At 40.6% G+C, this 11821-nt stretch overlaps 2 protein-coding genes across 2 annotated transcripts; one reads left to right on the top strand and one right to left on the bottom strand.

The window, feature by feature from the left end:
* Positions 1 to 2797: 2797 nt before the first annotated feature.
* Positions 2798 to 5607, top strand: LOC146991274 (tumor necrosis factor ligand superfamily member 14-like). The gene is given in 6 exon segments (XM_085789977.1): positions 2798 to 3053; positions 3398 to 3724; positions 4455 to 4488; positions 4723 to 4773; positions 4897 to 5134; positions 5295 to 5607. Coding segments are annotated over 5 exon segments (780 nt in total). The 5' UTR covers positions 2798 to 3053; positions 3398 to 3454; the 3' UTR covers positions 5482 to 5607.
* A 2924-nt stretch (positions 5608 to 8531) lies between these two features.
* On the bottom strand, positions 8532 to 10940 carry LOC146991275 (uncharacterized). The gene is made up of 3 exons (XM_085789990.1): positions 10458 to 10940; positions 10305 to 10338; positions 8532 to 9984 (listed from the first exon to the last, which is right to left on the bottom strand). The coding sequence occupies exons 1-3, from the start codon at positions 10719 to 10721 to the stop codon at positions 9596 to 9598; spliced, it is 687 nt and encodes a 228-aa protein (XP_085646116.1). The 5' UTR covers positions 10722 to 10940; the 3' UTR covers positions 8532 to 9595.
* Between the last annotated feature and the right edge of the window lie 881 nt (positions 10941 to 11821).

Consider the following 11821-nt stretch of genomic DNA (forward strand, 5'->3'; position numbering starts at 1 on the left):
GATGGTAGGGTGTTGGGGGTGGGGGGTACTGATTTTTAACCATGTAAAGCATTTGTATGAAAGTGCATTAGAAATAAAGATTGAATTGATTGGTTCACCTAAACATAACACTATTTGTGACCATAGACTGTAAAAAGAATGGACGTCACCCATTGGTTTTGGGGAGTCGTTTTGTGACTCAAATATGGCGGCCTGAACAGCGCCATGTTGGATTGGCCGGCCGAGAACCCGCCCACTGGCCTCGAAGCAGCTGTCCACGGAGCTGCTCGGACCTGTCACTCAACGTTTCAGTGCCCTAATTGGCCAGAGTTTTAACCTAATAACAGTAAAACGGTAGAGTTAAAAAAAAAATCACCCCCCTCAGAGTGTGCGCGGGGGTAGAAACTATCGATTGAGACGAAAAAACGTTCTGACACCAGACACAGCCCCCAGAGGAAGCCGAGGGGATTGCAGTTTTTTGAACGCGGAAGTGAGCTTCACTGCTCAGACCGACAACTGCCCCCTTGTTTGTGACACAGCAATTTTATCCATGGGCCCTCTTCTTTTTCTTGCTATAGTCAGTGTTACTTTTATAACAGACACCCACAGACTAAAGCAAATGAATTCCATTAACCAGAATTGTCACTATCATATGAATAAGCAAAAAAAAAAAGTGAACAGGAAAAAAATATGGTACTAATGTAAAAATTGGGAATTGAGAGCAGCATGGGGAATGTCACATGGTTAAAATAGAAAATCAGTGAAACAGCCAGTGTAAGGGGGAATCCAAATGTTTTTTCTTTAAAAAAAAAAAGAAAGAAAAAAAAGGAAAGTACAGAAATACACCTTTTTTTTTAACTCTTGCAATTCTTGAAAAGTAATTTAAAGCAGAAGTAAGCGATATTTTTGTGTTAATATAAGTCTTAAATAGTTATATCTTCCGACAGCAATCACTTACATAGAGTGTTTGGACCGAAACACGGGTCTGTCAGTCACTCTGCTCTGCTCTGAGCCGAGGAGAAAACTTTTCTCGTATCCTACAAGTTTTATCCAATGAGGAGAGAGAACGGCATGAAGGGCTGTGTGTGCAGCCATGGGATGCGCGTGAATGTGGTGACGTAGGGACGAGGACTGTTATGGTGCGTTCAACGCAACCCATAACTCGTGTTTTTCCGACCTGTGAAGTCGTACCAGTTCGATCTGGTACGAGTTCACGGGTCGGAAGTTACGAGTGCCCACACGAGTGGGTTGCCTGGAACGCTACAAAGTCGTAAGTTGTGACTTGAAGCTGTAATTTACGGTTTCAAAAGCCTGCCTGGAACGCAGCATTAGCCAAAACGACCGGATCGCTTACTTCTGCTTTAACATACCATTTATTAACATTATGGCTTAAACAAACATTCATAACAGTCATCTATGGGCTCTACAGCTGTGTTCATCTATTCATCATTTGGTATTCAACAAGAAGCAACCACGTGCAGGCCCCTGACTGTGGACTTCCGTCTGTCCTCCCTCTTCTTTATCTCCATTGAACACAATGTGCATGTGTGTGTGTGTGTGTGTGTGTGTGTGTGTGTGTGTGTGTGTGTGTGGGGGGGGGGGGGGGGTAACAAATGGCGCATGTGGTGCAGTTTCAGCATACGGAGCATCTCAAGTCAAACTGCCCCCTCCTACTACAGAGAAGAAAACACTCCCAGTAGTTTCAATTTACTGTGAGTTAGATGCAGAACAAAGGATGAGCCTCATCTTTTGTCCTTGTCCAAATGTTGAAATATTATTTGATCTTCATTATATTTGACACAGCGTTTCATCATCAGAGACAAGAAGTGAAAATGGCAATATTAATATGCACATAGAGCAAGTTGATAGAGGAAAATGAAAGGAACAATACAGTAAGAGAAAGAAAGAAAGTTGCCTACATTTCTGTACTTCTGCTGTCTGTACATGCATAAAGAGGAATCTCTTCGCTGCGATGTGGCAAGTATTACAAAGCAAGCCAAAACATGTTCCTTAAATCATAAACCAAGTATTGATAAATTGCTCATAATAAAAAAGGAAGAGAACTAGATAACTCAAAGTGTAGCAACTGACCGCAGCAAGCGTCAGCAGTGGCACTAAAACACTTAATTCTAAGAAAAAAAGTTTCCTCATTAGGCCATGACACACATGATCATCTTTAATCACTGCAGGATTTTTGCCTGAGTCACCAGCGGTGCCTGAAAATAAAAGCACAAGATGCATGTTACTGTACATGCAACACCTGAAGCATTTGAGAAAGCAGTGGCTTAACAGTCTGTGAAGAGGTTTTATAAGTGTGATACTAATGCTCACTGTCCTGTATTGAAGTGCAGAGAAAATCCACTGTGGGTGATGATGTGAGGCTGTGGTGTCAGCCAAGATGTACAAGTGTGAATTTGATACTTTAACCCCCCGAGTGAGCTTCTTCACCATCAGAAACGACGTCTTCCCGCATGGATCGGCAGCGCTTGAAAGCTCAGTCAGACAAAACAATTGCACAAGTTTCTCAGAATCAGACAAAGAAAAAGTAGCTACTCAACAAAAAAGTGTTAATCAGAACATGAGACACAAGTGCTGAGAAATAGAAGAGAGAAAAGGAAGTGTCAGCTGAGGGATGATAACTATATTCAGTAGTCGTAGGGAGTGTCCCACACACACTCACATGCACACTACTCACTCTCTCTCTCTCTCTCTCTCTCTCTGTGTCTCTGCCTCTTCCCCATGTCATCTTCATTTCCTCCTTATGAGCTTGCTTTCAAAGCAATATTAGTGATAGCTGACAGCAGGCGAGCGAACACAAGTGAGGTGAGGGAGGACCGATATCTGTATATGGTGCACGTTGTGGATTTTATTTTATGTTTCCATGAAGGTGAGGCAACCATAGATGTCAAAACCTGTAGTCATACTTCTGTTTTTTATTTCTTTTTTGTTTTGTTTTTTGACAGTGTTTCAGAACATAATTTGCTGTTGGAGCTTCCAAGAAGTGTGTGGAAACTGCTCTTCTGCTGGATGCTTTGACTCAGCTGTGCGACATCTGTTGCAAATATAAATCCAAGGTAATCATGCTAAGCAAATAACAATTGTTCTAACAAGTTTTTTCTTTCCTTTCTGTTTGATTCATTGGACATGCCACAGCTGTCTTCTCGTATACGCTTTCACTAGTTGGAGTATGTAGTAATCACTTTGTTTCCCAGAAGCAGGTTGCATCGCATGTGCCTTTTGTAAACAGAGCAGGCAAAACCACTGTGGCCATGTCTCATGTCTTTTTCTCTGTTTCTGTCAGTTATTTCTCTGTTTCTCTTTCTCTCCGTCACTTGCCTATTTTTTTTTTTTTTTTTACTCTCTGCCTTTCTGTTCCCTGTGTCTTTGCTCTTCTTAACCCAGACCCTGTCTCTTTCAGAATCCTTGTCACATCGCACTCTTTGACCTTTAGCTCCAGCGTCCCAGGTGGAGTGTGATGGCGGAGAGCGGCGTGGGAACCTTACCACAGGTGTTTGTGGTGGACACTCACCTAAACTATGCCTCCATTCCCAGCAAGAAGGGACAGAGGTGGGCCAGAGTTGGCCAAAAGCCTCTTCTTCTGTTGGTGGGGCTGACCATGTTGGGACTTGTCGTGCAGGGGGTGTTCATCTACAAGCTATACAAAAAAACTGAGGTGAAGCTGATGTCTATCTGTCTGTCTGTCTCTCTGTCCGTCTGTCTGTGTCAGTGTAAATGAGCCGCATTGGTGATCGGGGCATTTGGAAATTCCTTTTCTAGAATTTCCCTATTTCACTCTACGTCATAATCAGACAAGCGGACGTGTCATCACTCGCTCTTAAGTTACAGGTTGATAGTGACAAGTTTGTCGGATGGACTCTCTCGCTCTTTCTACTTCTGCTTCCCTTTCCTTTCCTTTCTCTCCAGTGCAAACACAACTTCATTTTTCTAAAGACAGTCTCATTGTGCTCTGTATATATTCACACCTCTGTGAAATTGTAAGTCATGATATAGTCTTCATATGCACCACTGTCAAGAATTAAATCACGGTCATCTTGAAAAAAATTTGAAAAAGAATAACAGATAAAATTACACCAGAGCCTTTATCAGCTACTATATTTCTCAGTAAGAAAAATGAGCTTGCATCTATCTATGAATGTGTTATAAATGACACATGTCTTCATGTCTCTATGGGGCAGGACACTTCCTGTTCTTAAACACTCTTGAACTTTTGACACCTTGTTTGAAAACATGCACAGATTTTGTTGCTTTGCTGTATGGTCGATCCAAGCTCTCGTTTTTTTCTTCCTCTCGCTGCAGTCCTTTGCAGTCAACAAGACCCAGTCCAGTTCCGGAGCATCTGACCAGCAGGTAGGTGACAGTTACAGTCTGTGCATGTTTGGCCACTGAATCACTGTCACACTGCCTGATGTGTGCTGGATTTTTTTTTAGTTTTATCTCTCTTTTTTCTGCTTCAGGATGGAGTCATCTCGTCTCGGATAGGATCTAAAGGTATTGAGTCAATATGATTGAAAAATATCATAATGTATCATTTTTATATTGTGTATTGATGGCTCTTGAGGAAAAATGTGTGATAGATGAATAGATTTTTCATGTTTTTCAACTGTCAAAACCAAATATTGAATATTGTAACTAGGGCCACAGAGTAAAAAAACAACAACCCTCAGAGCTATCACATGCATGAGTGATTCATCTGACTCTGTTTCCCACAATATTTCCCTATAGAGCAACCACACCCAGATCAGATCCAACAGAGGCCTTTTGCTCACCTGATGGGTCAGAACTCTCTCAATATTCAAGCTGTAATATAGTATCTGACCTAAATAGCTACATTTATCTCATCTTCATCGTTTTCTTTTTGTCAAGCAACTCAAACAATTCATCTCTTCTTTATCTCAGGCTCTGATCATCCTTCCGGTGACAAGAATGTGGTGCAATGGATACATGAAGGTGGTGAAGCCATCATCCGCAACATGAGCTACAACAAAGGCCGATTGGTGGTTGAGAGGGAGGGTTACTACTACCTCTACTCCAAAGTGCAGTTAAATACCGCAGAGGAGTGTTTGCTTATCCAACACAAGGTCATGAAAGACACCAAAGCCTATGGAGAATCTATCGAACTTATGAAATCAAAAAGGTTCGTCAGTGTACCACTCCTCACTTCCTTCCTCTGTTGTTGCACAGCATGTGCTTAAATGGGTGTAAGCTGTTTGTAGCTTCACATCAGTGCTGTCTTCATTACGGTGACAAGTTTCTTCTTTTTTTTTGGTGATATTTATGATGTGTTTCCTCTATAGCTTACGCTGCCGGTCCCAGAAACCCTCAAACACAAAGACAGATGCAGAAGATCTGTGGAACAGTTTCCTGGCTGGGATTTTCCACCTGCAGGAGGGAGATCAAATTTTCGTCACGCTTGAGAATATACAGAAGATGCGCACTGGACTTACGGACAACTTCATGGGGGCCTTCATGCTAATATCATGAAAGCAGGGATAGAAATGCCCCACTCTGTGTCTATGTGAATTTACACCATATATATATAGCTTCTTCATAAATGATTTCATCAAGTATAATACTTGATGAAATTATTTATGAAGAAGCAACAAACCGTTGTAAAATCGTACAAAGTATCTGATATTCAGAACATATACTGCCTATACATTTTTGCTGTGTGTAATGTGTAAATAAATGACTTTCTTATCAATCACAAATATGAAGTGGCATCAGTTCCTGATTAGATCATGTATTTGATGGCAAGATCAATGCAAAAACTATAGTGGTAGAGTCGTCTCACAGATTTTTCTCCGCTCGCAAACCAAACTGTGCAAACGTGCAGCAGAAGGGCTTGGAGGATACTTAAACTCACTGACACAACCCACAGTTGTGCAGTTAGAGATTGGAGATATGCAACATATACAAAATTGTGCATGTGTGTATGTGGGGAGCAGGATGTGGTTGACTAAGGATGCACTGAGGAGAGAATGAAGAGGTAAGGTTACTGAGGTACTGATGCTGGTGTCGCTGACTCAGCTCTTCTCACAGTGTATAGGGGAAAGTTTCACACACACACACACACACACACACACACACACACACTGCCGTAGTGTCAAATGGAAAAAAAAGAGAAGAGGCAAAGAGCTGTTAAGTATAGGAGGCTTTAGCGTACAGAAAGGGATCCTGCCAAGGAAATAAGGTGGAAAAAGAAACAAAAAGCTGAATGGAATAAACTCTTGACAGAAACGAGGACCCACAGGAAGCAGTGTAGACAGGTAGCCAGACAGGTAACTAGCTCTCACCACCACACAGTTTTAACTAAGTGGAAAGACTGACCTCAGTTGTCGCAAAGATATTTGGGTCATTTCCTGCTCTGAGAGGCAGATAAACATCTGTGCACCTTGGTGAAACAAACAACACAAACAAGATAACAGCTTTGCAGCAAGAGCATGAGGGTTTTGCAAATTCACACCTCATGTTGTGGTTCCCTCCTGCAGTGTGTGCAATTCTAATTATTTCCATCTTAGAAGATATGCATATTGTACTGTGATGCCCAATGATATACAATGTAAAATCATTTAAACTGAGATATTTATTGTCTATATATATATGTTTAACTATGCATATATAGTTTAACTATGCATCACAATACGATATGCATATCTTCATCATGCTATTTACCCATACATTCATCAGTAACAATGTAACAACAACAGTTTGTAATAACAACATTGTGACCTATTCTACTTGCAACATTTACACACTCCCTGTGAATTTTTTGACATCTAGAAGGAGAATGGAGGTGTTGGGTCCCTCTTCTGATTTCAGGCACACACACAAGGACACACATGCATAGATAACAAGATAACAAGCCAAGATAAGCAGCAATGCACCATAGAAAACGGGGAAGAAGAGAAGGACTATGGAGAAGAACACCAATTTGAAATGCACTGTGGCGCTTTTTTGTGCATTCAGTGTTACACATTGTGTGTATCCATTCTTTATAAAGCATTTTCAAGGACACTTTTTAGCTCTTTTGAAATGGGCCAAGACTGTTCACATGTATGCGTTGCGTACTATCTTGCGGTTTCATTCTTCACTACTTTATTGTTGTAGTGTTGTGTGTCCTCTTGGCACATTACCACCATTTGTAGATAGTGAGTGTGAAACGCTGAATAGCATGGAAACATTCCCGAGGAGTCTGGGTATCATTGGATAATCTGTCATTCATTTGTAATTTAAACATAAAAACATACATAAATCAGTTATTTGTTTCCAAAAGCAAACATAAAGAGATGTTTTTGGTGTCAGAATCAGGAAAACAAAATAAAATAGTAGTAGTAGTAGTAGTAGTAGTTTAGTTTATTTATTTTGCTCTGTTTTTAGTAAACAGAGGGGGGCGATATCGTCTCCCGGATGGAAGAGGGTTGGGCAAGGGGGTGCCTTTGGTCATCTATAATATTCCTTGCCTTTTTCTCTATCCTATCCCTGTAGATGCCTTCCATACATGGCAGAGTGATGCGCAGCAATTTACTAGATATGGTTATAATTTCTCTAACCCTCTTTTTCTGTGCCTCTGTGGCATTGCCAAACCAGCAGGTAATACAAAAAGAAAGGATGCTTTCAATAAAGGCACAGTAGAACATTTGAAGCATTTTCCTTTCAACTTTAAAAGACAGGAGTTTCTTTAAAAGACAGAAGTATATAGTATAGTTTAGGTTTTCCTCAAATCCTTTGATCATTATTTTGAGACAAAAAAAAAGTAATAATGTTTTATAGCTGATTATAAACCAATACAAAAAATGAATCATGTAGTCTATTTGATTGGTCTATTTAAATTTAAATATATATGTATATATATATGTATGTATATGTATGTATGTATGTATATATATATGTATATATATATATATATATATATATATATATATACATACATACATACATACATACATATATACATACATACATACATACATACATACAATGTTTTTTTTTTTTTCATATATATATATATATATATATATATATATAAAATTCATGAAAAAAAAACATTTCTGATTTGGCAGGAAAGAAAGAAAGTTTCTTATATATATTATACAGTACTACACACTATACTATGCTTTACTTTACTGCAGATTATATAATATATAGGTTTTAGCACTGCTCAAGGCAAGTCCAGTTTTCACTGTTTTAGTCCAGTTGCTAAATGTTCCACTATGCAGAAGTGGAACATCACTGTTAAATACAGAGCAGGTGGTGTTTTTAGAACATGGCTGAAAATAGCCACAAACCACCATGAGAGGTGTCAACAGAGTCGACACAAAACGAATACAGTACAACTGCTAGATGAACACGCACAACAAATGCAAGATGAAGATGCTCCAGAGAGAGAGAGGGAGCAAGAGTGAGATCCAGTTTGTGCCACCTCTCCTGATGATCAAGTCAAACTACATCTAGAATGTTTCAAATTCCATCCAGTGTTTGAGTTTGATGTCTGCTCCATGTGCTCTGACAAAGTGAAACCAATCATTCACAAATAACAGTCATAGACAATATTTATTATCACTTGACATCTTAGGTTCATGTAATACAGGAGGTACAATTATTGTGAGTTTGTTTGCAGCCCCCCCCCCCCTCTTTTTTTTCTCTAAACCACACTTAATGGTAAATAAACAGGAAGTCTATAACAGTTCCTGGTATAGACTGTGTAAGAGCAAGGAAGTTTCCCTTACATAAACATTTCATGTATTCCACCTGAAACTTTCTCACAACCACTTTTGTATTAGTTATTTTCTACTTTTCGCACCAACTAGCAATCACCATATTCCCATTTATGTCCATGTTTACTATGGATTACTATAAAATACATTCAAGAGAGTTCATCCATAGGACTTACAGAACATTTTCTCAATTCAGTGCACATATAAAAAAAAAATAACATTCTAGTAACTCTTGATCATTTTTATAGGCCCTTATTATTTCAAATGCATATAGTCTTACTCAGTACTGTTACTCTCCCTTTGCCAGAGGAGATTAAATGTCTCCACTTACCTACACTAGGTATAAATGTGAGGCTCTTGTTGAATTTTTTAAAAAACATAATGACAATCACACATTTTTGTAAGCGCCAACCGTATGCTCCCAGGCTTTTATAAAATAAAAACAGGGCTATAAAGTCTGACACAACCCAATGTAGACCGCTTTAAAACGCAGTGTATTGCACATCAACACTAATGTAGTGGTATCTACATGAAAATACATATATATATATGTATATTTTAAAAAATATCAACACAATTATAAATATAAGTACATAAATATTTCAATATAACAAAATAAATATATCACACAGAGTACCATATATTCATATTTACAGAGGTTGAGATGAGTGTCGAGTCTTTTCTTTTTTCCTGTTTGCACTGCAACCCCTAAGTGTCCATCTTAAAATCCTGCTGAGCTTCGTCACGGTACACCTTTAGTCTGAAGAATGGCATCAGCTCCGACCCGTTTTCATACAAACTGGTGTTGTTTCTTAGGTACGACCTACAGGTCACGGGCACATCTGCATCTCGGTGACAATGGGAACACTACATTGTCCACATTAGCCCACAAGAAACATCCCGAATCCTGAGCCAGTCCCCTCCAGTTTCCAGTATTGCAGTTGTACTGCAGGTACTATCAACTCAGAGACTAGTTTCTGCTTGTTAATCCTGCTCACTGCCCAGCACTTCTTGGTCACAGGTGTTGAGTCTGCCACAGCTGGGAGCTCCACCTCACAGCTGAGTTTATCAGCCATGTTCACTCTAATGAGGCTTGCACTGCAGGTGAAGGTGCAGGTGAAATTGAGCTCCACGTACATGAAGTACATCCCATCTTGCTGTGGCTCCAGCATGTGCCTCGCTGAGTCAAACTTGAAGTTGTTTCCTACAGAGTCACCAGCAGCGTAGTCGACTTTATTCCACTTCATGGTCACGTTCTTGCTCAAGTCACCTGCAGGAGGAGACAAACACATCCGTTAACATCATGTTTACACAGTACAACAACATGCTTACAGTATCATCATTCTATTCTGGTGTTGACATGCCTCAGCTCTAAACTGATTTGGCACCGTTAAGAACCGAAAACTTTTTTTTTTCATGTCTATTATAGTCATAGATGAAGGTTGATGATGAAGGAAACTTTATGGTCCTACAGAAAGATCAACTCTGTTTATTTGTTCTTTGTTTTTAAATAATTTTAATATTCTGTCCTTAAACATGAGGATATCTTATGTTGAATGTCTGTATCTTGAAAATGTAAATTTGACTTACTTGTCTTGGCTTGAAGGTAGGCAAAGTTCTCCATCTGTTGATAAGACCACAACATAAATAAGATTAAAATGTGCAGAGGACATGGGTAAGAGTAGAACATTTCAAAGAGAAGTCAAATTCAGTTCATGCAGATAACAAAAACAATATATTTACCTTGTAACCTGTGTCAGGTGTAGCTCCTATACTAAATGCTGCCTTTGGCGCGTTACTATCCTGCAGGTTCTTCATCACCATTACTCCTCCGGCAACTATCGCTGCCACCGACAAGAACAGAAAAATGATGGATATGACGAGAAAAGCGTCCAGGCAGCTTCCGCGCCGGCGGCCGACCTTCTGAAGAGACTCCGGGTCCATGGTCTGTCCTCTGGTGTCCAGTGAGCAGGGAGACTGTCCCTGGGCTTCGGGGAGACGGTCCATACAGTCCACTTTAAAAGTTCAGCGTAAGAAAAGAAGCGCAAAGCTCAGACAGGCCTTCAAGCTCTGGACGTTGCACAGCTCCAATTGGTGGGTGCTTTAGCTCCACAGGTCTTGGTATCATGCAGGCCGGTCGGGGTCTTGGCGTGAATGTCGCGACTGTCAGCACCATGATGGCTTTTATATCCTTTTAGCAGACGCGCTGATCTCAGTTTCAGACACAGAGGAAAATGCGGAAGTCATGGGTTTCCCTGTCGCCTCCTCACACACGCCCCCCTACTTCAGGGTTTAGAAGGTGAGAAAACTCGACGCGCAGACTTTCCGCAGCTCTCTCTACTATTGCGCAAGTGCGCCCTGAAGGCAGCGCCGTCGGTGGAAAACGAAAGGGGGAGAAATCTCCAATCTCGCAACATTCCGACACAGTCAAACACATGCTCACATTTCCTTCTCCACGTTGAGCCCCTCAGGGCTGGAAAAGGTGGCATTAAGGAGACAGTAGTAGGCTGGCCACACATGACCAATCAGGCCTATTGTGTCCTCATTGCAAAGTTGTTGTTTTTTTTGACACCATTCAACTGCTGCAGGGATGAGTGCGTGAGACACAGGGTGAGGTAACAAGAGTGTATTTCATCATCAGTCTATATAAAGCTCAGGGGTTGACACATCCAGGTGATACCTGGCGCAATCCTGGCAAAGCCACCTGCCAAAAATAAATTGGAATCGTATGTGTTGTGTATGGGGATCCCCCATTGTGTGTGTGTGTGTGTGTGTGTGTATGTGTGTGAGAGAGAGACAGTGAGAGTGAGAGAGATAAGTTGGTTTCTGTAGACTGGATGAGCGTGATAGGGATCTCAGGGAAGCTAACTTACATTTTTCCATTGCCCAGAGCCATGCCAGCCAAAGGACTGGAGAAGGTGCCGGGAAATTCCCTCCATCATGAGGGAGAGAGAGAGAGATGAAAGTTCTCAAGAGAGAGAGGAAAAGGAGAAGGAAGAGTGATTTACGCTGTACATTTTTATGTAGCACAGCAGAAAGAATGATCGACGTTTTTTCTTTCTTTCTATGTTCAAATATGTCACCACATAGAAGGAATTAGCACTGTG

This window comes from Trachurus japonicus, chromosome 1, assembly GCF_045865225.1.
Source record: "Trachurus japonicus isolate A0001 chromosome 1, Traja_1.0".
NCBI classification, from domain to species: Eukaryota; Metazoa; Chordata; class Actinopteri; order Carangiformes; family Carangidae; genus Trachurus; species Trachurus japonicus.